The sequence below is a fragment of the Syngnathus typhle genome, linkage group LG20 (assembly GCF_033458585.1).
Source record: "Syngnathus typhle isolate RoL2023-S1 ecotype Sweden linkage group LG20, RoL_Styp_1.0, whole genome shotgun sequence".
NCBI classification, from domain to species: Eukaryota; Metazoa; Chordata; class Actinopteri; order Syngnathiformes; family Syngnathidae; genus Syngnathus; species Syngnathus typhle.
Window position 1 is genome coordinate 7,619,435 of NC_083757.1, and position 25,910 is coordinate 7,645,344.

The 25,910-nt window shown below is 47.6% G+C and overlaps 1 protein-coding gene across 4 annotated transcripts in view; it reads right to left on the reverse strand.

The window, feature by feature from the left end:
* Positions 1 to 25,910, reverse strand: part of runx1t1 (RUNX1 partner transcriptional co-repressor 1) — a 49,354-nt gene that overhangs the window by 6,643 nt on the left and 16,801 nt on the right. The window contains exons 1-8 of one of the 4 annotated variants that reach the window (XM_061266466.1): positions 11,401 to 12,979; positions 9,258 to 11,320; positions 4,781 to 4,918; positions 3,797 to 4,056; positions 2,381 to 2,470; positions 1,553 to 1,734; positions 616 to 878; positions 59 to 159 (exon numbers count right to left, since the gene is read on the reverse strand). In XM_061266466.1, coding sequence (XP_061122450.1) covers positions 59 to 159; positions 616 to 878; positions 1,553 to 1,734; positions 2,381 to 2,470; positions 3,797 to 4,056; positions 4,781 to 4,895 — 1,011 coding nt within the window. In that variant the 5' untranslated portion in view covers positions 4,896 to 4,918; positions 9,258 to 11,320; positions 11,401 to 12,979. Of the gene's footprint in view, positions 1 to 58; positions 160 to 615; positions 879 to 1,552; positions 1,735 to 2,380; positions 2,471 to 3,796; positions 4,057 to 4,780; positions 4,919 to 9,257; positions 12,980 to 15,853; positions 16,006 to 25,910 lie in introns of those variants that run through there. The other 3 variants (XM_061266465.1, XM_061266463.1, XM_061266467.1) reach the window with 3 other exon arrangements.

Below are 25,910 nucleotides of genomic sequence, written 5' to 3' on the forward strand. Positions count from 1 at the left end.
TATATTGGCGATGATGAGCAGAGGATGCAGTGAGAAAATAGAAAAAAAATGTTATTACTTTTCTTACATGGTCAAGGTGCTTCCACTCCTCAGCCCACTCCCTGTCCGTCAGCCGGTGGTCGATCACCTCGTCCTGGCGGCCCCCCGCACCGTGGATGCCTGTAAAGAGACCCACGGACAAAGGCAAGCTGAAGCTCAGGCAGGCGGCCCGTGATTAAAACATGATTCAGTCGTTTGGTTCTGACAAGAAGTGATGCAAACCCCGCGCAACGCTTGGAACCTGTGGATGGGAAATGCGCCCGGCTCTTCCCCTTGCTGCTACAGCAGAGTCAAAACGTTGAAAAGGGGTTATTCATGTTAGTGACGGGCTTGTTTTTTTTTTGCAGCTACAAAGACCTTTGCAGCAGTTTGTCGCGGTTCAAACAACAAACTATTTTGGGCTTACTCCGTCTTCAGAAGTGTGTGTGTGTGTGTGTGTGTGTGTGTGCCTGTGTGTGTGTCTGTGTGCGTGTGTGTGTGTGTGTGTGTGTGTGTGTGTGTGTGTGTGTGTGTGTGTGAAAAGCACACATGAAAAGCAATTGAATTGGACACGTGACACGAAGCGGACCCACGTACCGATGGCTCGGGCCCTCTCGCGGATCTCCCTGTGACTGGTGGGCGGGTGGCGGTAGTGGTGATGGGCGGCAGCCATGTCGTCCAGCCGGTAGTGCGGCGGCGGGGGCAGCGGGCCCCCCGGGTGGCCCACCCCGTTGGGCGGGTACGCCACGCCGTTGGACGGGCTGAAGCGCTGGCTGGGGCTGACGGTGCACGGCCGCTTGCTCAGATGTACATCGGGACCGTGCAAGGCGCCGTCGCGCTCGAAGCCGTTCTCTTTGCTTCTGGACATGAACACATTGTGTACTTCAAACACGGTTTCTTTGCGTTCAGAGCTGACCCGCATTGTGTCAGTAGTGTTACTTTGTCGACGTAAAGCATGGTCACATTTTGTTGCGTGTCAGTGAATTCAATTCGCTAATGATGCTAACGCGAGTCCACTAACAACAAAATGCCGTTTGTTGGTGTTACTAACATGTATAAAGATGCACATGTGTATGTGCAGTATATTCCCACAAGTCGCTTTCATCTGATTTTGTTGCAGTAGATGAATGTTGCCAGGTGCTTGTGCGCGTGTGAGTGCGTGTGTGTTGACAGTTAAATCCCTACCCCCGCCCCCCCATGAACAGATTGAACTTGTTAATGAGCTGTTTTTATGGGCTTCTAATGCTCATCCACAACCCTCCATATGCTCCTTTCCCCTTCGTCCCTCCTCTGTCATCCCCAGCCTCCCTCTCCGCCCCACCCCCTCCCCCCCACGCTCACATCCCCCTCTCCGTAGCAACCATGCGCACAGAGATGTGTGCATAACAGTTGAGATCCTGCGATGCATGACTCAACTGACATGCAAGGTGCGGCATTTTAGGTTTTGACGCATTAATCTGTGCGACGGAAATGTCTCATTTGTACGAAGGAGAGTGGTATCGAGTGTTATTTGAGCGGACGGAGGGAGGCCCACCTGTCAGGTGTGCGCCTCTTGCCGTTGTCATTGACGTCGAGCAGCAGGTCGGCTGAGTCGACGGGCGACGAGGTGCTGGTGTCCAGCAGCAGCTGCTCGTGCTGTGCCAGGTACTGCGCCGGGTTCTGCTTGGCCAGACGGGCGCAGTGCAAGAGCTCACGCTGTAGAAGCGGCAGGTTGGCCTGAAGTGGCAAAAAGAAACATTCCAAGAGTGCCATCTCAGGTCGCCTGACTCGGGATCAATAAAGTATTTATCTCTCGATCCATCTAAAAAGGGACATCAAAGTGCATGCTAAGCGCTAATTAAATCTTGACAGATGTTGACCAGTCCTCATCTGCTTCCATTTTGTCAGCGGGCCGAATGGTGTTCCCCCCCTTCCCCCAGTAAAGTGCAGAGCAATCTTCGGGTTCCACACAAAGGTTCGCTTAGCCTGCCGCGCGCGCTAACATTAGCATGCATGGTAAAATACAGTCATTGCTGCAGCTGGGCTTCCACGCACCTATAAACACGCACACGCACGGGCACACTCGCCTGCCATATGCTCAGTGGCATTCAAGGTCCCACAGCGGGGAGACACTAAATTTAGACTTGGGGGAAGTAAGAGAGGAGGAAAACTAGCGATGGAGAAGAAGAAGAACAAAAAAAGAATAAGCAGCAAAAGCCATTTTCGTGATTGCTTGCCAATGACGTCAACCAAATTATTAGAGTTGACGGAAACTTAACTTACTAAAACGAGTCTTGAGAAAGACTTGGATTAAAGGAATGAGCTAAAAAAAAGAAATAAAACAAAGCCTAAGTACATCATAAGACGATGACAAAGGTGTTACCTTGAGGAAGGGGATGACAAAAGGTCGCAGGGGGAAGTTGGTGGCTTCATGCAGTTTGCAGTGGAACTCCTCGATGGTTAGCGTGGAATTCTGTACACACGCACGCACACACACACATCCATGTGGAAGACATTAAGTGAGAATCGTCTTCACTGGGAGATCGCGTGTGCGTGTGTGCGCTAACAGGAAGCACATGGGCGCACGGGTTGAGAGGAACAAATATCTGCTTTTCTTTGACAAAAACAAATAAATCAAGTACCATTTTTTTCCGTGTATAATGCGCCCCCATGTATAATACGCACCCTAAATGGCATGTTGATGCTGGAAAAAACCCTGTACCCATGTATAATACGCACCCAATTTTTTTTTTTAAGTCCCAACGATCGTCACACAATGGCAATGGGTCCCATTTTTATAGTCTTTGGTATGGTCTTAACTAGGCTGGATGTATTTTTTTTGTTGCCGTTGATTACTCCAACTGCCCGTAAAGGCACCACCGCGATCAGTGCGGACATGTGAAAAAAGCGTGCGGACATGTGAAAAAGGCGGCTCTGTATGGGAGAGAAAACATTCACAAAACATGCAGTGAAGCCAAAGTGGCGGGCGAGTTTACGGAGGAAAAAATATGGACTGAATGGAAGTTTGGCTACCTCAAGCGTCACATTTAGCAGAAATGACATTTGAAAGCTGTTGGAATTGTACAAAGACTCAAGATGGGACAGGGGATCAGTACATTATTGTGGGAGAGCGCAAAAGATCGACAGAAAAGGAACGAGCTGTCACACAAAACAAATTCCGACCCTGAGTCCCGGGGTCTTGAACAAGGTTTCAAATGATGGCGACTCGGAGATTGAAATGAGCACTCGAAGCCACAGTGAGCCCTTCAAAGTCGGACAGATGTCGCTCAAGGCATTTACAGCAAGAGGATGCGCCGATGTTGGAATTGCTAACGCAGATCAAACTTTATGGTTCATTCTGCTCGACAAACGAAGACGATTTCTGAGCTCATGTGGGCCTCCCTCGGCGACGCGACCAGAAGATGATTGACAGCGCGCGCCGAGGCAGGAAGAAAAAAAAAGAGGAAACGGAACAAAACACGGATTCGCGTTGCCTCCTCCTCCTTTGGCGCCGTCATTTCCCACCACTGAATTTTGTCGCATCTGTCGGCGCAGATTGCGCCTCGCCTCCCCGGAGCCGCCAAAGTGCCTCATTAGCGGCGGTGGAGGGAGGGAGACGGCCGAGCCAAACGGGCGGACGGCTCAAACAGGAGTTTCCAAAAATAGCATCCCGACGTTCGATCCCTTCCTCGCACTCAATGGGGTTTTAAATTGGAATCATGGCTGTCAGGCTGGGGTTAGGGCAGGGGTAGAGTGGGGGTGGGGTGGCAAAGTGCTTCGTGAAGTGGGCGCGACTCACCACCAATCCGAGGACGAGTGTGCGCACACGTTCGCCAATCTCGGGCGAGATGTCGTTGCCGAACTGCTGCAGCGTGGTGAGAAAGCGCTTGAGCTTGCTCAGCTGCCGGGCGCCGCACGCTGGCGGCAGCTGCTGATTGGCCAGCGACGACGAGGATGAGCCCGGCCCGTTGCCGTAGCCGTTGGGTGGCGACGGCGCCCCGTTCAGCGCCGTGGGCGAGTGGCTACTGCTGCCGTTCGTCACTGGGGGAGGGGAGAAACCTTGACAAAAAAACAACAAGAATTGGACACTTGACAGAGCCAAACTAGTTTATCATAAACATAGTAATCAATAGCCATTTTGGCATGCATAAAAATATAATAAACGTCTGAACCAAACTAACTTAACTATGACAAAAATATGACATTAAAATTTAGAATTTCAAAATATTTTTTGACATAAAAATGACATTCTCATCCCTTCTTTTAAATACCACTGAGAAGATTTTGTGTGTGTGTGTGTGCATGCGCGTGTGTGTGTTTAGTGAGATGAAATGGCGCCTCCTCCTCTGGCTGCCATCCAAACATGCGACACATCTGCTAACAGTTCAAGTCAAGCCCCAAATCGATGAAAGAAGGAAAGAAAGTTCCTAAATAAGAACTACCCCCATTTCCCCTCTCCCTCCGCCATGTTGCCATGTTAATGTTTTCATTGGCTCCAGGAATGTCAGTATTGTCCTGTGACTACCTTGAAGTAGGCGTGACATTGCCAGAATTAGCCCCAAAGTTGTCACCCCAAAAACGTCAGACTGCAAACAAAGTGGACGAATAAGTGTTGAAATATAACCACAGACAAATGTGTAACAAATTGCATCCAGCTTTTGGCAGTTTGAAAGTCTTCATTGGCATCCTAAGTTTAGGGTGACGTCACTCAATAGGCAAAGCAACGCACATTCATGGTCCCCGGTGCAAAATTAATCCATGTGGAAAAGTGGGATGTACTCACGGGTGGTCGGGGTGTAGGAGCTGTTTCGGGGAGGTCCTTGCGTGCTGGGCGGGGGAGGCATGGCGGGTGGGGTTAACCTGGACTGCGTCTTGACTTCCGCAGGTGAGTCGGGCATGGTGGAGCGCTTCCCAGGACGACCTGTAGGAAGATGGAAGCGCATCAAGGCCAAGGCAGAGCAGCGAGCGCCTTTTTTACAGACGGCGGGGCGACACTGCTGCACATGCCGGCGTCGTCATGTGAGCAAGAGCAGAATTGCGCCATGCAGTGAGCGCCCATTCCAGCGCCATCTGTGCCCGCTGCTATCTCGTCCGCTATTGCCATTTGACAATTGTTACAGGGAGGGGCAATTCATAAGACGGTTTAGTTATGGTTTTGATGAAAAAGTGTTTTTTTGGCCCATATTTTTCCTTCTGGGCTTTTCTTGAATAGCTTTTGATACTTTCTCTTCATATTTGTGCAAAGTGTTTAAGCCCGTTAGCCTGACGTTAGCGTGACCAAAACGTGTAGTGCGCAAAACTGAGGCGCTAACATGCCCTTTTGGCAAGCGCCTTGCTGCCCATTTTTCACGCTTGACTTCATTAGCTTGACGTTGAAAAGACGCGCGTACAACAGCGAGTCGTCATCTAATTGCGCCCAGTCCGACAAAACGCGCGCATGCGGATGATTTACAGTGCAGACTTTGGAAAGTTCACTCGTACTTTTCGTTTTGCCCGGCTGCCGGCAACGTGAAAAATGATGAAAAACATACGAGAAGCCAAAGTGATTAATCACTGAGCTGCCGTAGGAGGCAAAAATCCTTACACGGGTATAAAAACACGTCAGCGTGAGGCCAAGACAAATAAAGTGCGCGTAGTGTGCTCGCTCAGTCGACAATTAGCAAGCAAAAGATGCGCCTTTGAACCCCCCCCCCCCAAAATATTGAAAATGGTAAAAACACACATGGGAAAATGTCATTTTTGCCATTCATTTTGAAATGTTACAATTGTTGCGTGCCTTTGTGAGTCAAGGTTAGCTTCGCATTGCTAGCTTGGGCTCGTCTTCTAAAGTCGTGTGACCGCCGTACTGCGCCCAAAACAATTACATTCGATTTTCATCGCTGACGCCGAGATGAATATTCCTGACAGCTCGTCCGCATGGAGGCGTGCCATGCATAATTCACAAGTCCACCTTAAACAACCTTGAAAACAAAGCTGGCACGGCATACAGGCAGCACGCTCGGCATGTTAAGACTTAACGAGTGCGCTTAACGCGCGTCTCTCGTCCATTTAATACGGGCGGCCGGGCCGGGCGATCTGCATGCGTGCGAGGGGGCGTGGGACCCTCCCCGCCCAACCAGCCGCCTATCGACGAGCGCGGGCAGCCTTAATGGAAAAGGCTTTGACTTTGCCCAAGTAGCTTTACGACTTCTCCGAAGTGCTGTGGCCGGGGGAATTGATGGACGCGGAGGAAGAAAGGCGCGCCATTATGGACGACGAGAGCGGCCACTTCAAATTATTGATGGAGGCCGCGAGTGTTTGCCGTGCAATCCCGCGGGACTCTTACGGCTCTTCATTAAATGCACTTACTGAATCGTTGCTGGACATGCAAGCCATGCTTTTTGTTGCACGTACTGCGAGGCGATGAATATGAATATATAAATAAACAAACAAATACATAAACAAACAAATATAAATAAAGGAATAAATAATGTGATCATTGCACAAATGTTACATTTTCACAAAGATGTGCGCACCACAAAATCCCTAAACTACAGCGTCCTTTGAGTGAGGTAGAACCAGCAGAGTCTTTTTCAAGTCCACCATTAAGACATTGATTAAAAAGCGAAGGTTGAGCGCATCACGTAGGCACCCGCCGCTCCCCACCAGGATGTTGCTGGCCTTACATCAGCCGCTCGGCCCCTTCGCATGCACCGCGCTAGAACGTGTTTACCAAATCGTTCCCCCAGCCAAAGAAAAGAGGTTCGATGCCCCGCCGGCTCGCCACGTGCGTTGCCGTGGTTACACGCAGGTTGCATCACTCGGCCGACCAAACAAAAGTGCCGCTGCTGCAATGAAGGAGCCGGGCAAGAGGGCGTACCAACTGCCTCACCGCCAACAAGACAATCACTTTGAAAGTAGCTACAGCAATTTGGAAAAAACAAACAAACAGACAGACAGACAGACAAACAAACAAACACGCAGAGATGTAAAGGGCTGCCTCTAACACAGTGCTTCTCAATTATTTTCTGTTACACCCCCCCCCCCAGCAAGAAGAAAACTATTCGCGCCCCCCCTTCCCCACCGTGACTATCCTAACTTGTCTTGTAAGTCGTAAAATGTTGCACTGTCGCAAACGTCACAGAAGTAACAATGAGAGCGCCACTGCCCCCTGCTGTGAAGATTCGCAATTACACCTTATTCTAGTACTGCAAAAAAAAAGCCTGTTCCCCAGGGTCACACGCGCCCCCCCAGGAATAGCATCGCGCCCCCCAAGGGGGGCGCGCCCCACTATTTGAGAAGCACTGCTCTAACACAACATTGCAAAATGGTGCATCTCCCAAAAACACACAAAAAAAAGCATCATGTTTAACCAACATGATCAAAACATGAATAGCTCGGAAGATTCCCAGAGATCACGAAGTTAACAGTCCCCGATCCCAAGTCAAACACGCTAATTGATTTTAATGCAAACAAATTGTGGCGTGCAGCCTTGTCCCAAAATGGCGCACCCCTCAGGCAAGAAAAAAAATCTAAACACCTAGAAAAAGGCTAATTTATGTTAATGTGAACAAAACATTTGAAAAAACCAGTTTGTTTTGATTTTCGGTTAGCTTAGTAATTTTTTAAAATTTAATTTCATTTACAAAAACGTTTTTGTTTTAGTTTGACCTACTTTGTATTGTTTGTTACTAACTATTGTCCAAGGCTGAGCACAATTTAAGTATTGATTCTAAGCAAAGCCTAAATCAATAAAAATCCTCCCCTACCGATTTTGTCTCCAAACCGTTTCACATTTGCGCCGAACATTTTGTTGCCGTTGGTCTGGAATTTTGCAAGCAGCGACAACGGCGACAGCGTTTGGGAGGATGATGAGCTCTTTCATCACAAACTCACGTGAACGTGTCACAGCCAACATAGCCTTGCCACATCATTTCTTTTCATCTAGTGACAAACAATAAATCCCTGTGACATCATTTGCCAGTTAGTGAACAACAACTTCAAACAAGCTAACTTGAAATTCATGCAATTCATTTATTCTATCTATTGGCTATTTCTCATCAATGTTTTGGGTTTTTGTTGAAATTATTGATTTTCTTCTGAGGGCATTTTGACACATCTTAAGGGATGCCACCACTGTGGCGGGTTAGCAACAAGCAACACAATATGAGGGCGTTATCTACATTTTGACGTTAAGCGGGAAAAAAGACCCAACAAGGCGAGAGGGCGTAATAAACCACAGAATCTTGTGAATTCTGCTGCAGTGTTTACACTGTGCCGAGCCAGCAAAAGGACAGAAGGAGATTCATCAATGGCACGCTGAAGGTCTGAACACCATCTGGTCCATCACACAAATATTAACACACACACAAACATGGCTGCCAAAGACTTCACTCACACGCACGCACGCACGCATCATACACACGCACGTGCACACACACACACGCGCCCGCGCACACACACACACAGATGTGCGCGATGGCCAGCAAAACATATGTAGTGTCCAACATCAGTTGTGTCCTTTGCTGTTTTTGTCTAAATAAATAAATTGCCAAAATGTGATGTCTGTCATTGCCATCTGTCACCGCCCTGGAGCAAAAAACACTTTTTTAAAACAGTTAGGAAATGACGATGAGACGTTGCCTTGTCGTCTCGGGTGAACGTCAACAAGGCTCCTTGGCATGAGGCGCACAGACGAGCCTCAAGAATACATTGTAGCAACGGGGTCAAATCCTCTGGCCTTGAGGTCGCGCACCCTTAACGCCAACCAAAGGCGTGCATCCATTTTGCGGACCAGCACCACCTGCCGGGGTCATGCCAGGCCACTTTGCTGACCAAAGAAGTTTGGGACAAGCACGCGCGTGGCTTTGTGGCTCCGCTGCGGCGTCCCGCCCGAGTGCCGCAGAGCTACAGATGGATGCCACCACTCGCTCTGGCGCTGCGCCAGCACCAGCCAGCGAACAGCTTGTCTGGCACAGAGCCCGTCGCGCTGGGTACATGCGTGTGTGTGTAGAAACAGTGGCAAGCTCGCTGCGCACAGATGGGCGGCCAAAATACCTCCCGCGCACCCTCCCAGAGCAAAAAGACATGCTGCGGTACTGTCGGAGCCGTAACGGCCCGAGTGGACAAGTCGACGAACGCAGCCGTTTGCATTGACGTTTAAAGCTCAAAGTCAATGATTTGCCTCCAGCCGAAAGCGCAGAGGCCGCGCCATCTGCGTCTCGGAGGGTGCAGACGCGCACACGCGCCGATGCGCAGGCAGGCGGGCGCTGACAGCTCACCATCTGTGCACCGCCAGCGACTTCTCGCTCCGCTGGCGTTGGCTTGTCCTTGCTCCAGCTTCCACGGGCCCCCACCAAATCACACATCACACAAGAAAAAAAAATAAAAAACGCTGCTCACTTTTATTCTTTGCAATGGTTTCACATCTATTGGAGCATGTTTCTATCGACGCTTGACCCCATTTTGTCATGGTCATTTTTTTCCCCCATGTACCACGCTGCCAACAGACAATAACCGAACTTTCCCCGCCTGCCAATAGAGGCGCTGTTTTAGAAAAAGCGGAAGGTTTTCCAAAACCACGGCTGGCAAGATAGCCCCTTCTGGCGCTCGACAACATTTTGCTAGAAATACGCTTGCTCCATTTCACCACAAAAACATTTCAGATTACACAGTAACACCAAAACTGGGAGGAAAACAACCCCGGTCGCCATGGAAACACTACTCCATGTGACATACAACTGCTTCTTCCGAGCACGTCCAGCGTGTCATGCGCATTGTGGAGTTTACACTAGGTTCAACTAATGGACGCCGATATTGATCCCCAAACACTTCCTGTCACCCCCCTCTGCTTCTTCTGTGGGGTCATTGGCGCCTCCACCCTTGCAGCAGTCTGCTGCCATCCAGACGTTTGATTAACATATGTCGTCGTGTTTAGTCCTCGTCACACACGAGGGCGCAAAAAAAGGCAACAAAACACTTCATTTCTGCGAGAGAAAAAGCGTGCGGAGATGATTGCGAGCCAACGAGGCCGACACGCTCTTCAACCGCCAGTAATGGAGGCGAGCTGCCACAAATGTCATCACAACAACGCAGAAACAAAGAAAAAAGCGAGGATGACAAAATGCGACTCTTGGCAGTGAAATTGCCAGAGGAGCTCCACGCTTGGTTCTAAGAAACACTCCGCTTGCTAATAAAACAAGCGTGCTCAATGCAGACAGCACGTTTAATGTCAGCTTGACATGTTTGCACAACAACAACAACATGGGCTCATCCGTATTGGCTTGTTTATTGCCTTAACACACGAGCAGCATTTGAAAGGAAAAGGCACATAGACCTTTTTCTTCTCTATGTGTCCAATTCTGCATTCCACAATCCGAGGCTTTTAGGATCCGCGCTAGGGGCTGCCGGTAGCTGTTAGCTCGGGCTGGCTGCCTCCCCGGGTGGCCAATAATCAATAAAGCAAGGAGCGAAGAGGAGAAGAGCGGCGGCCAGACCCCCGACTGCTGCAGATGGTAGCGAGTCGTGCTGCTGAAAGCAAAACAGCGACTCCGAGACGTACGACGCATATTTTCTGAGGGGGGGTGGGGGCGATCTCTGGGGAGGTGCACCAAAACAGCCGAAATGGCGCAAGGAGAGCAGATGCGTGAAACCTCGCACACTCGGGGTGCGTGCGGCAGGTCCCCAACCATCTGGGCCCGCCTTCGCACTCTTCCTCTTCTGCAGACGGATGCTAAGCTATTCATGGCGCATCGTAACATTTCAGGCAAATCTGTTGCTCTTTTCATGCTCGCCTCAGCTTTTCCGTAAATTCTGGAGGAAAGAGCCGCAGAGGAGTCCATAAGTGGAGTAGTCTTCTTCCTTGGCATACGTGGGCTTCCCACCAGGCCTCAGAGGAAGCCTGATAGGACGGCCAGGATGAGCCGGGGTCGCACTTCCCGATGCCGTCAAGGCTCCTGCATCCGCGGCCCCAATCAAAAAAAAAAAAAAAAAAGCAAAAACAAACATCCTGAGCACTGTGCGTCTGCATATCCTGAGCAGCCCGGTGTTCCCGTCCTCTGCCATTGCAGGTTCCTCTTCTGGTTCCTGAGCGGCAGGGCTATCTGGGTTCCTCTCATTCTGAAGGCCCATTGTGTGGCTGGCCCAGCCCGGTTCCTGTTGCCTGGCCGGTCGGCCGCTGTTTTCCATCAAGTCTCCGTCAGCCACGTTGCGATTGTGGAGGCTATTTTGGTGGAAACATTCCATGCGGTCACTAAGGCCGGCCTGCTTTCTCGCTTGCTTGATGCTCTGAGCCCGCCACGGTACCGCTGGCCTTTTCGGGAGCCCTGTCACGTGTGACTTTCAGCTAAATATGCAGAGAAAAGGGAATATGTCACTTTCACTCACAACTCTTTTTGATTTTTGAAATGGAGGAAATGCACTCACCAGCAAAACACATTGTTCTAAAACCACAGCATCCGAAAATTGGGTTTTCAGGTCGCTAACGGCTAACACGGCACGGGGATGTGTGAAACCACCAAATCGTTTGCAGTTATGGAAACAAGGCAAAAAAGGAGTCAAAGACCGAAACGTATTTAACTTTCTCAAGGCTATGACATGCTAATAGTTAGCACATGCGGCGGCAGGGGGTGCGGGCTGTAGCCAAAAGCAGATGTTGATAAAGACACATAGGTGACGGACGGTGTTGCAGGAAACAGATGGCCAAGAAATCATTGCCGCAAAAGCCAAACAATCTCGCAACATCTGCAAAAATATTCCTCGGACTGACGAGGTGGGACGAGTTTACCCCCAATTTTTTATTGCGTGTCTGCGAGATTGCTTTGGTCAAGACGTTCGCTCTATGAACCTGGGCTTTTAAAATAATACCTTGATAAAGTTGCACTTGCTTTCAAATATCGGGAAGTAAATAATAATCACGTGGAGGGAGCCAAGAATTTTGTTCAATTTTTGCACCGCTTTCCTCGGCATTGCCATCGTTCCTAATTGAGCCACTTCCTGGTTTAGAACAAGTTAAACTAGATGAGGTGTTTTACTCTCGACCGCACGGAAAGAAAATTGACCGTCGTCTTCTTCTTCTTGCCCAGAGCGTCAACGCCGCTTTTACTGTCGAGCACTTTCTGTATCGGCAAACAAAATAATTGGCACTTTTTCACAACGGCGGGCAGTTTGTCGGCCGCGTCAACAAGACACTCGTAAAACGCATCAAGAGCAAAACTGGATTCAGTTCTGGCGGCGTGTTGACGTGAAATTGACATCTCGATCTTATTTGATTATTTTTGATACTGTATTTAATTTCCTATGGTACTCGCTTTCCTGAGTTCAAAGTAAGTCTACCGAATGCAGCAGCTCGTATAAAAAAATGAAACTGTCCTTCTGACAAATGTGAGTGTATTGGGCTCTTAATGGTTTCAAAATCACGCAGACACACACATTGGCGCACTCCATCTTTTTAAGTGCAGAACGGAGGTGATAGCAGGCAACGTCTTCACTTTGCCGCCGCGGCTGGCCTTTTTAAGGATTCACCTGGCGTATTTGCACGCCGACACAGTCACATCCAGAGGAGAAGCTTATCTTTTTGGAATAAGAAAAGAATATGAAAGGGGGCTCGTCAGGACGGGCACATTGTGCGTGCGTGAGGGGAAGGCAATATGCATTAGGGCGATTACAATATCAGCAGACTCCAGATGGAGGCTGGAAAATAAACAGCGCGAGAGAAAGACAGGACAGACATCTGTGTGTGCGCGCGTCCGAGAAAGTACAGTTAATTAGCGACTCAATCGCTGTCTATAGAACGCCTCGAGGAGAGCTGCGCATGTCTTTTGGCTCTTGCAAAATTCAAGAGGCACTTTTCCCCGGAGGAAGACGGAAAAAATAATCTGTTGCATCATTTCTCGAGCATTCTGGCAAAGCGAACCAAAATACAAACCATCGTCAGGCGATTTTGTCTTGAGTTGCGGGAGCAAATTTGAGAGAGGAGCAGTCGGCGGCAGCAGGAAACCTGACACGCGGCAGAGCAAAAAAAAAAAAAAACCCATTTCAAAGAAATGAAGCCAGAACAAAACACATTATGTTAGCTTAATGCTAACAAGTCCCATAGACAGGCTAACGGAATTAGCATCAACATTGAGGTTGTTCTAAACACAGACCGGCGTAATGGATAAATATCTTTGCTCTATTCCAGGGGTGTCCAAACTTGCAAGGCGGCCAGATTTGGTTAGATGAAAATGTATGGGGGCCGACCATTCGCACCAACATTCCTTGAACCATTTCCATTGTAAGTGAACTTGTAATTATGTAACTATATCCTTTGCTGTCTGCAGATAAATTGATATTACAAATGAAAATCTGTTGTCGATTTTTTTAATAGATGTATTAATTTTTTTCATTATTGTTATTGTTGTATTAATAAGAAGGGATATATTTGTGTAACTGCAGTAAACAGGCCAGGTTGCATCATGTCAGATTTTTTATCCAAATTAAATCATTTTCCATTTTATCTTTTTTATTTCAACTTCATAGGCAACAAATTACTTCATAATCACAAAATAATAATCCATAGTCTTTTTGTTCTTTGCAATCACTGTGAGTGGACAGTGCAGACACATAGTAGTGTGTAGAGTTAGTAAGAAGAAGACAGCTGTCACCAGTAGTTCGTGTTTTTGTTTTTTTTGCCGTTCCCTGTGCAGCATTACTTGCAGCGTCTCTGATTTTAGCGTCGCCTTAGTCCTTGGTGTTTGGACATTTGAATGAGGAAATGTCTATGTCACTGATTATCTTGCAAACGGATACTTATGTGCGGGTGATCGGGAAGGGACGGAGGAGACACGCTCGCAACCGATCATGAGCGTTGGTTCATATGCGCGTTTGCGTTAGGACGAATTTCATTTCTGTGGTTCGCTCTGGGGCACGCAGGTCCCAGCGACAGTGCCAGCTGGCCATTTATTGTTTTTTCACACAATGCCTCGGGCCAGCTTAAATTTAGACGCGGGCCGTATTTGGCCCGCGGGCTGGACTTTGGATATTCGTACTGTACTGCCCTCTGGTGGCCACGAAAAGCAAACGCACAAATGCAAATGTAAGTTTCAACTGAGGGAGATGATTTGACTCTCTTTACGATTTGCAAGATCCGACTAAACTGGCATGATTTTTGTTACAGGAAATTGCGACTAGCTGTTAGCACTGAGCAGCTACATTCCCACCAGCCACAGATAAAATGGTGTCGTAGTGCTCTCTCTTGACATTAAGACTCTCGTCAGGTAGGCACACAATAAAACACACACGCGCGCACACACACACACACACACACACACACACACACACACACACACACACACACACAACTTGTGCGCACACACGAACGTTCAGTCCCTTAACACCGTCTTTCACGGTTGATGAAATTCAGTAAGTGGCGACGAGTACCACCCTCTCGCTGATAACCATCGATGGGCCTATTGATCGACAACGTCACTCGCGCACGCGCACATACTTGATTCTGTCAATAGCACACACTGTGAGACTCAGTGAAGCTCGTCCGATCCATACGTGCGCAAGGTACAACAAAAATCAAATCAATCACAAACACGCAGCCCAAAAAAAAAAAAAAGAAATTCAACATTTTTAACAGAACATAATTTGGTCAGTCTTAAATATAATAAATACTGAAGGAAAAACTTGTCATCACATTGTTTTGGGCACATTTAAATATTATCGCCACATTTACAATTAGCATGTTCGAATTTCATTTGTATAAAATTTGATTTTTTTTTCTTTTTTCTCTAAAAAAATCAAATGCTCCTGAAAAGTGATGCTTTTTGACGTGTGCATTAGTACTTTGGGGAGCAATTTGGAGACATTCCAGCACATTTTGTAGTATGTTTGATAATTCAAACTGCAGAATTTGCCAATCTTCCCGCAGGAAATAAGAGAAAGGAATCATCAGTTGAAGCCACAACACGATTGCAAGGCCACGTGCGTGCGTGCATGTGCGGCAGGCAGCCTGATGCGTTTGACCTCGTGGCCCAAAAGGGAGAGGGGCTAGCATGGGGTGGCGTTGTGTGCCAGGTGTGCAGTGGGCTGGCGTCCAGGCAGATGGCCGCTTGGAAGCACCACTGGCGGATGTTTCAAGGGGACGAGAGCGCCGTGAGCCAGTGAGCAGCCAACACCGCCTTGTTGATACACAGTCACTTTGTGTGTATGTGTGTGAATGCAACACACACACACACCTACACACACGCACGCACACACACAGAGACGCCCCCCCCCCCCACACACACACAGACATACACACAATGAGCAACGTGCATTATTTGTTTACTTTCAGTGATTCCCCCTTCCTAAACACGCCCGGCTCGCTAAAAAAAAAAATCTCTGTATCACCAATGAACAAATCTGTACCAAAAAAAACAAAAACAAACAATAGCGCAAATAAAATAAAAGCGGCCCCATAAAGTATTATTCTTCTGGCTGGTCCATCAAGGCACAATCACACCAACGCCATGTGCATGTGTGCAAACAATTTTCCCACCGGAGTCCAAACACGGCCAGGAACGCGTTACACACCAACGCACGCGCGCGGGCGCGCACCCACAAGCACAGAGACAGAAGCGGAGAGAGGCTGCCCACGCAATGACACACAAGAAAGCATCTTGTACAAATGGCATTTATGTGAATTATCAGTTTCAAAATGCAAGCAAATATACGTTTCACCGAGCTGATGTGCACCAGCAAAAGCAAGCCAGGTGCTGTCTACTTCTTTGCAAATGCACACATCAAATAATTGCACGTCTTCCCCAAATCGTTTTTGCACTTCCAATTGTCATCATTTTGTGGCAAGTGAAGACAAAATAATCCAATAGTGAATAAATAAAAGTCGACTTACACTGAAAGGAGTCAGAGATTCCCACCATGCGGCACGTCGGGGTGGGATTTGCGGGGCAGTGCTCGGGAAAGGCACCGCGGCCACGCCGGAGCTCGGCGTCCGGACCGAGGCTGTCTCCCCACGGCGCGTACTTCCCCAAAAAAGTCCGAATGCTAGATGGAGGGAAAGAGGGAGGGGCGGAGGTGGTTAGCAAGCAAGGGAAGGGGGGCAGGCTAACAGGCTGGTGAAATCCGTGGAAAGGTCGATGAAAAAGGTGAAGTGGGTGCGGAGGACCGTTGGTGGTGTTTTGGGCAATTTTGGCGCACAGGCGCTGCGCTTGTGTGGAGGAGCAGCGGCGCTCTAGAGCCTGCAGACTGCGTGCGCAAAGCCAGGTGGAAGGGGGCGGGGCAAAGAGCAGCGACGAGCTGTCTCATTGGACCGCGCTTCTTCTTCAATAAAGTAAGTAAATATAAAATAACAAAAGATTATATGAGAGAAAATTGCTTTGCAGGCGGGTAAGTAAATCCTTTTGGAGATGGCAATTTGCGGCCAAGGTGATGACAATTTTTTTTTTGTAATTGTCCTCAAGTCATTCAGCCTGACTTGAATGATTGATGAAAAACAAGCAGGAACACAAAAGAGAGACGACCGTCGTAATTGAAAGGCCTGGCGAGGTTAATTGGCAAGAAAGCCAGTTAGGAATTTAAAAAATATTCTGCTGGCATGGAGAATTAACCTGTCACAAAACAATTGCGCGGAGGACACGACAACGAGCAAAACAAAATGAAAGGCGAACCTGCGTTATATTAATACTGTCGTAATAACATTGCTTGAGCAACGGTACCACGCTCCATCATCACAGAGCCGATTTGAAGCCTTACTTTGTCGTTGAGTGACCGCAGTATGTTGTTCTATGGACGGGACATCAAAGTGTGTCCTCTGTCCTCACACAGGAGACAAACAACTGCTGGCTAAATTAATGCGCATCCCACTTGGATAACATCCAAAGTGCCGGTTTCCTTTTCGAAGCCCATTGGAGCCTCTGATACGCGGCTAATCTTTGGGAAGTTTGTAAATAAATATACAATAACAAAAGATTATATAATCTACATACCGTGATTTCCGCCCTATAAGGCGCACCTAAAAACCCAAATTTTTATCAAAAGTCGACAGTGCGCCTTATAGTCCGGTGCGCCTTATATATGGATCAATTGATGAATTTGTTGATCCATACTGGTTGTACATAGGGGTGTAAATCGCGGGTTTTGTCGCGATACGATATCATATCGATACAAAGAACTACGATACGATATTTGCCGATATTTTAAAGCCTGCTGCGATTCATTCACGACATATCACGATATAGCGCTCTACGATCGATATATATATATTTTTTAAAATAAAAAATATAGAACAATATCCTGATTTATAACAATTCATACGCAAAATCAACAAGGTACTGCAAACTCTTTATTTAGGAAATTACAAGAGTATTGTAGTATACAAAGTGCTTATTTTAACACTGAACTTTGATGTCGTGTTTTTTCTTTAAATGTGCGGCGAGATTTGTGCTCCCTGAATATTTGATCACCACATGGCAGGATTTACAAACTGCACGTGTCTTGTCCGTTGAGCCATCTTTTCTTTGGAATCCAAAGTGCTTCCAAACGAATGACTTGAAGCCTAGAGGGGAGCAAATTTCCTCGTCTTTTTGGACACTAGCCATAGCACCAGCCCAGGAGCCGCGTACTAGTTGTCGACTCCCCTTTCACGTGCCTGCTCTGCTCACAACAGAACGCACTGCTCCCGGAAAGAGGAAGCAAGCAACAATGAACTGGATTTCAAAATAAAGTCGGGTCTAATGTCCGAGGTCAAACACGGCGATATAAATTGATATTTACGTTTAGCATCGATGCCAATAAATCGTAGAGCATTATATCGATTAATCGATGTGTATCGATGAATCGTTACACCCCTAGTTATACACAGTGGTCTGCCAAAATGTTTTAGTAGGTTTTAGTACGACTAGTAAATTACAAGGTCGCATCGCTTCCCAACATTACGGTAACTGTAGTCAGGGGGCGTCACCGAATAGCTGTTGTACCCGCGAGGCTATTTTATTTCAAAATAGGCTGCTCCGTTAATGTTTCGAGTAAATCTACGGATCGATATGGAAGGGAAACATAGGTAAGTAGTACCAATGCGTTAGATCGAACTTTAGTCAGTACTGATCATTTTATAGGAGATCGTTTGAGAAACGCGATTGTTTACACTTTGCTGAGGCTCATGGGAAATTGCGTATGGCTAATGCTATAACGGTAGCTGCTATACGCGCGAGGCTATTTCATGTCAAAATAGGCTGCTCTGTTAATGTTTCGAGTAAATCTACGGATCGATATGGAAGGGAAACATAGGTAAGTAGTACCAATGCGTTAGATCGAACTTTAGTCAGTTCTGATCATTTCATAGGAGATTGTTTGAGAAATGCGATTGTTTACACTTTGCTGAGGCTCATGGGAGATTGCGAGCTGGGCTCATAGGAAATTACGGATGGCTAATGCTATAACGATAGCTGCTATACGCGCAAGGCTATTTCATGTCAAAATAGGCTGCTCTGTTAATGTTTTGAGTAAATCTACGGATCGATATGGAAAGGAAACATAGGTAAGTAGTACCAATGCGTTAGATCGAACTTTAGTCAGTTCCAATCATTTTATAGGAGATCGTTTGAGAAACGCGATTGTTTACAGAGGGCTCGTTGGTTATTGGCTAGTGGGTGCATACCGCAACCCTAGTCAACCTCAGTTTGTTGCAGTAAAGCTTCTATTTTATGCGCCTTATAGTCCGGTGCGCCTTATATATGGACAAAGTTGTAAAATGGGCCGTTCATTGAAGGTGCGCCTTATAACCCGGTGCGCCTAATAGGGCGCAAAATACGGTACTATTATTTTTAAATTTAAAAATATTTTTCTTGATTTGTCGTCAAGTACCATTTTTGGTGAAATCATTGATGCATTAATTTATCCATGTGTCTTTAATCACTTTGTAAGGGCTGGAGTGGAACTGTATCATCCAGTATTTGCTGATTTAGAAGACGACCATGACAACAAGGAGCTACCTTTGCAATGGGAATAACGCAGGTTGGGCAATCCCGGTCCTGGAGGGCCGGTGTCCTGCATGTTTTCTATGTCACCTTGTTGCAACACACCTATATCAAATGGTCAGATAATTAGCAAGGTCCGCAGAAGCTGGTTAACAACTCTGATCATTTGAATCAGGTGTGTTGCGAGCCCAAGTGCAACGTCACGGATCATCTGCTCAAGAATCACATTGGAAGTCTAAGTGGGGAATTATCACTCATTTACGCCCAAGCTGTGGCATGGACAAGAAGGAGCCGCAAGCTTGAGGGCTTGTTTGACTAGTGTGTGTCCATCCATTGTGAGCGCACATACATGCACGGGCACACTTGCGTCCGGACATCGCCATGCGACCTCAGGCAAACACGTTGGCTGCACCATCTGGAAGTCATCTGGCCCGCAGAGGCAGTCAAAGGCTACTTACAGGAGCCTCTGGGGGCCAACACTGAGAAAGTACATTAGCGCCTGGCCCTGCTAGCTAAGGTGCTTTGTAAAAGGACATACAAATTGGACATATTGTCCATTTTTTAGAGACTAGCGTTTCTTATTGTGTGTGTGCGTGACACTTGTTTTCCTTCCCCGTGGGGTCCGACAGCTTTGTGACACAGGTGACTGCCCAGTAGGTGGCAAAATGCAGGAAGTCTGCTTGTCTGTCTCTCATGCAGCATGTTTTGCCCCTTTCAAAGGCTAGCTATCCTGTGCCTGTGCACGTGCTTGCGCCTATGTGTGTGCGCGCATGTATCCGACGGCACCGGGTACTTGATTTCCAGGAACCCCCCAGCAGAAAAAACAGGCGCTGTGTGTGTTTCCTGCTGCCCCTGCACCGTTATCGCAAGGACACACACACACACACGCACACGGACAAATACACACAAACATGCACACACGTGCAGGCACGCGTGCACACACTCACGGCTTTTCCCTTATAGGTTTCCTCAGCGCCTATCCTCTTCGCGCCTCCGGCTGTCAAGATGTTTCGCTGCGATTGTCTGGAGAGAAACGGAGCCAGCGCAAGTTGTTGATTTTTTTCTTTTTCTTTTGTGTTTTTCCAGTATTTACGTTTTTAAACTATCCAATTAATTTACAGAAAATTCTGTCTTTTTTGTATGCTCCTTCTAATTAAAAAACGTGAAAAGTCAAAGTTTTGTTACGTTGCATTGACTTCAATCTAATGCTGGCTGAACTTTTAATCACAATCACCCCACCCCCCTCCCCATCTCCACCAATAAGAAGTTTGCTTTGGACCTTGAGATTCCGACAGAATGATTCCATCAAGTCATGATATTTTACAACAAGTTATGTTTTCTTTCCGCCTAAATGCCGAGTTATTTATTTCAACAGATGACATTCAGTGTTGGAAGGCCAAATTCCTGCGCGGCGGCAGCACAAAGTGACACGGCTTGACAAGAGAAAATTGCTTTGCAGGCGGGTAAGTAAATCCTTTTGGAGATGGCAATTTGCGGCCAAGGTGATGACAATTTTTTTTTTGCAATTGTCCTCAAGTCATTCAGCCTGACTTGAATGATTGATGAAAAACAAGCAGGAACACAAAAGAGAGATGACCGTCGTAATTGAAAGGCCTGGCGAGGTTAATTGGCAAGAAAGCCAGTTAGGGATTAAAAAAAACAAATTCTGATGGCGGGCGGCTCGGTGGCGCACTTGGGTAGCACGTCCGCCTCACAGTTAGGAGGGTGCGGGTTCGATTCCACCTCCTGCCCTCCCTGTGTGGAGTTTGCATGTTCTCCCCGGGCCCGCGTGGGTTTTCTCCGGGCACTCCGGTTTCCTCCCACATCCCAAAAACATGTTTGGTAGGCCGATTGAAGATTCCAAATTGTCCCTAGGTGTGAGTGCGAGTGTAAATGGTTGTTGGTCTCTGTGTGCCCTGCGATTGGCTGGCAACCGGTTCAGGGTGTCCCCCGCCTACTGCCCGATGACGGCTGGGATAGGCTCCAGCACGCCCGCGACCCCAGTGGGGACTAAGCGGTACAGAAGATGGATGGATGGAAATTCTGATGGCATGAAGAATTAACCTGTCACAAAACAATTGCGCGGAGGACATGACAACGAGCAAAAAAAAATGAAAGGTGAACCTACGTTATATTAATACTGTCGTATGACATTGCTTGAGCAACGGTACCACGCTCCATCATCACAGAGCCGATTTGAAGCCTTATTTTGTCGTTGAGTGACCGCAGTATGTTGTTCTATGGGCGGGACATCAAAGTGTGTCCTCTGTCCTCACACAGGAGACAAACAACTGCTGGCTAAATTAACGCGCATCCCACTTGGATAACATCCAAAGTGCCGGTTTCCTTTTCGAAGCCCAATGGAGCCTCTGATAGGCGGCTAATCTTTGGGATGTTTGCTAGCGTGACGGCTTTTAATGCAAGGGGGCCTAAGGGGGTGGCTGTGCTACATCAGCGGCCGCCATCCTTGGACCGCAAGTGACGCGGCCGCTTTGGGCAATAATGGCCCACCGGGTAAGCAAGGGGCCCGGGAGGCACTAGAAACCTTCCCGTTTGAAAGCATTTGAAAAGCCATTAGGTCGTGAGCACCCTTGTGTGTGTGTGCAATAGAGGCTTTGCAGTCACGTGGTTTTATCACATGATTTTGTGTTATGCCGCCATCTTGGCGGTCAACTCGTCAGCTCGTTCCTACGTGTTTGTATAGATTGTTTGATTTCTGCGCTACATTTTCACCGATTTCATCCGAATTATGGCTGATTTGCTATCCAATGAAGAATCCAAGAAACGTTACAGAGAGAAGTTGAACCTTGTTGGCACAACGGATCCGTACCTTTTACGGAGTAGCATGCTAAAATCGCCTGAGCATTTTGCAACAGCCGACCTGCCTGAACTCTCATATCCAGATATTTATAATTACCTCGTCGATTCACCATCTCCGTACACTGGAAAGGACCTTAAGGCATACAAGAGTCTGGATGCCTACAAGTATTTTACAGCAGGTTTTGTGCATGATGGGCTGATATGGCAGATTCCAAACAAGAATCGATTTCTTCTCATGACCAAGGTAAGGAAAAAGCACGCACGTGGCAGTAACAGTGTGGTTGTGAAAAAAACTACATAGTGAATAATTTGTTTACATACCTAATATGAAGTGCTCATTGCATATCCTCGTGTAAATCGTAGGTTTCCATTGTTCACGACGAATCGCCGCGATCCATTTATCACGTTTTTTCATGTTCGCCGGAAATCTATAGAAGCTAAGATTTGGTTTATCGCCTCGTGTATTGTTACATCCAACAGCACAGCAGGTATCCGGCATTTTTAAGCTCAAATAGCAGCAGATATAACAAGAAAGCGCGTGTGAGTCGTTGACCGGCACTGAAAAGTTGGCCGCCAAGCTAATGTGGGTAGCTTGATGACGTCAGCTACAAAGCCTCTATAGGAAGGCCCCATTTTGTGATTACTGTTGCACATTTGTTTTATGGCTGAACTCACGCTTTCAAGTGTCATTTGATGGGCAACAGCGCTCAAATATTGGACTGCTCGTGCATTAGCCTCGCTCGCACGCTCTTGTCAGACGTTACCAACTAGCATCTCGCCGCTAATCAATGCAGGTAATTTGTTTCTTTCTGTGCCACTGCAAAAAAAAAAAAAGCTTTGAAGTTTATAAAAATAAAAAAAAGGACTGGTCTTATTACACGAGTCTTCTTATCTGTCATACTTCCCAGGCGGCCAGTGCTTGCAAAAGGGGCTATCTGGCACGGAGCTGATGAAGGGGGAAATGAAATGATGCCGATGAAATCTGACCCATATGCTACGCCGCCGCTGTGCTTGCGCGCACTGGTAGAGCACGGGCAGCATCACCACAAAGGCGTCAGGCGGCCTTCCTTACTGGCAATACGACCAACTGTGGGGCAGAAGTGCAGCTCGACTTGGCTCGCTTTCAGGAAGGAGAGCGGAGGCTTTGCCAAACATCAACACCGGCCGCCATAGTCGCTTCCATCTCGTCCTTTGGATCACGTCTCGACTGCGAAAGGAATTCTCTTTTGTCCCGGTGGTGGCAAAGGTGTGCATGCGAGGCGAGTCGCTCGGGATTAGCATAATTACACGTCTTCAAATGCAAATCCACAATGTGCTTATTAATTCCATTCTGCCCGTTTCATGTGACTGACTGCACTTAATTAAATCAGATTGATTAGAGCCTTTTTAGTCTTTTTCTCCCCCCTCCCCTCTTCTTTACAAGCACATAATTATGACGAATAGAGGCACTTGAGAGGGAGAGCGGCGGCGCCTGACGTTTCCTTCTTTGCCGGGGGATGGCGGGCGGCTTCAAAGCCTCGGCTGGGAGCTGCACTCCAATCACAAAAACTTTTCAGTCTGATTGCTGCATTCAGCGCTCGTGCGTCGTGCAGTCGGTCATTCGGGGTTGAATTTGGATTGGCTCAATTAAGGGCTTAATAGGAGGTGCCGTTCGGGAGCTGCCAGATGACCGACGAGACAAAAGGCGCAAGAAGACGTCACACCAGCAAAAGCCGCCGTCAACTCTACATCGGCATCCAAAAGCAACAAAACTAACAATTGAAATGATTTTTTAATCCCACGGTTGATGAAGCTTTAAAAATAAATGGGACAATGTTGTCTTCCCCTCATAACCGTTAGCCACATTTTACCATCGAGGGGGGGCGGGGCTACATCTGCATCAGGACAGCCCCTCCCCTTCATCTCACTCACACACATTCATCATGCACTTAATAAAATATGAACTGGATGTGTTTTTTTACTGCTGCCAGATGCCCTGACATCTAGCTGATGGCTTGGCAATTTCACACAAGCGTGACGCCACTCGCAGCGACAACTTCCCTGCCCCCTTTGCGACCTTCTTCCAGCTGTTTAGAGAGTGCAGGGACGAGGCCAGGGATTGGGGGGGCAGTGGAGAGCGAGGAGGGCGGGATGCGTGAATATTCTCTCCTCAATTCCCATGCTGCACACATTCATAAAGAGCACCTCATGCTAATGCCTTCAGCCTCAGCTAATAGGCGCCGTCTATCTTTTTTTATGGATGCTGCCAAACGACTATCGGATAGAAGGCAAAATTTTATTTGCTTTCCTTTGCTTTTTCGCAAACTGAAAAAATTAGTCGCCTTTTTCAAGTCTGTTTTTTATCCTTCAACATCACCCGCTGGATGTTTTATTTTTAATTTTATGACCTACACTGAAATCACAACCAAAGTTAGCATTAGCATGGTGAGTTTAATTGAGGCTAAACTTTATGAACAGTCTTTCGGTTTAGTATTTGTTTCATTGTTTATTTTTTAAATAACATTTTAAATGAGGAGTAAATGATCAGAATTTCCACACTCACTTTGAAAAAAGTGCAATCTAAAGGGCAAGTCACTGACATTTCTTCAGGGGCTTCCCAGTCATTTAGACACCTTGGCCATTTTTCATGCTAGCGTAGTGTCGTCATTGAGGCTAACACACCTGGGGGCCAATTTAGCGCTCGCGTAGTATTACAGGAGAAGACAAGCTGATGCGGCTAGCTAGGTAACGGCCAGGACGACGGCTAAATATAAAGCAGGATGAAACGAGAGTTAAAGATGGCACAGCGTATTTATGAGCATCAAAAATGATTTTATTTTCATCTTTTCACAGCAATAAAGCCGCATTTTTGCAAAAGAGGTTAGCCATGCATGACACAGATGAGCTATGCGGGGGCCATTTAGCATTAGTGCCTCCGTGCATCTTAATGAAGTGATAAATTCTCAGCATACTAACAAAGTGGCTGCACTGCATATGGAGGAGACGCTTCCTGCAAGGACAAGGAGAGGAGAATGCAAATAGTGATGCAAAGGTGGATGCCGCTGCAGATGACTGCTTTAAAAAGCCATCTGAGCTGAATTCCAAAATTTGATCATTTTTGAGATTTGGAAAGTTGGACAAATGAGCTCCTGTCAGCACTTGCACAAAGCAACCTGAAATTTGTCGGACATTTCTGCCAAGTCAAAATGCATGAAAAGGTCTCAAGGACCTCGACGCAAAATTGAATCGATTGTGATGACAAACTGTGAGCGACACGTCAAATCCTTTCAGCAATACGATAACATCAACGGGGAAAAAAAAACAAAATATGAAAGGGAGCTAATGCGAAAAGATCAAAGGGCTTTTGCTTGCCAAAATGAACAAAGACTGCGTGAGCTGCAGACAAAGGTACGCAACGCACGTCGGCTGCATGATGCGCTTGAGCATGCATGATTCCCTGTGAAGAGCTCGGCAAAGATCATTGCGGCTCGCGGGAGGCGGCAGGAGCACACGCCAACAAAAGGAGACAGCGCACTCGCAACCCTGCCCAGCCGCCATCCATCCCGGGCGGGATGCAACGCGGATGACAATCTGGAGGCGGAAGGTGCTGATCAAAGATAAATCTCCCTCCCCGCCTCACCTCCCCTTAATTACGCCATCTGTGTCGGAACGCAGCGGGAACGGGGGAGGGAGGATGCCGCTTAAACGGGTAGAGCGGCACTCGGGGATCAAAAGAAAAGATTGGAAATCCTATTTTGAGCTCTTCTGCCAAACCAACTGTGGCGTTTAGGTCCGAGAGACAGAAATGAATGTGAGAATGGCGCGGGCCAATCCGTGCGTTCAAGATGGCAGCCGCTGGCTTTGCTTCTGGCTACAAGTGCACGGCAAGACGGCAAGTCTACCACGTGGGGTTAAAGTGGCCATTTTGGTCAGGGGTCGTTGCAAAGGCGTCCGCTTCCGAATTTCAACCACAAGCGCGTGGTCAGTGCAAGTCGGAAGTCAAAAATAGCCACTGGATTCCGTCCACGTGTTGGAACAAAGTGTGCCTACCTGACAGCCCCTTCCCGCTCGTGCCAGATGCGCGGCGGCCCTGCTTTACGAGGCAGTGCCAGCGTGCCCGAGAGGCGCGCTCCATTAATCTCCTCCTTGGAGGACGCCGCTATTACACTTTTAAGA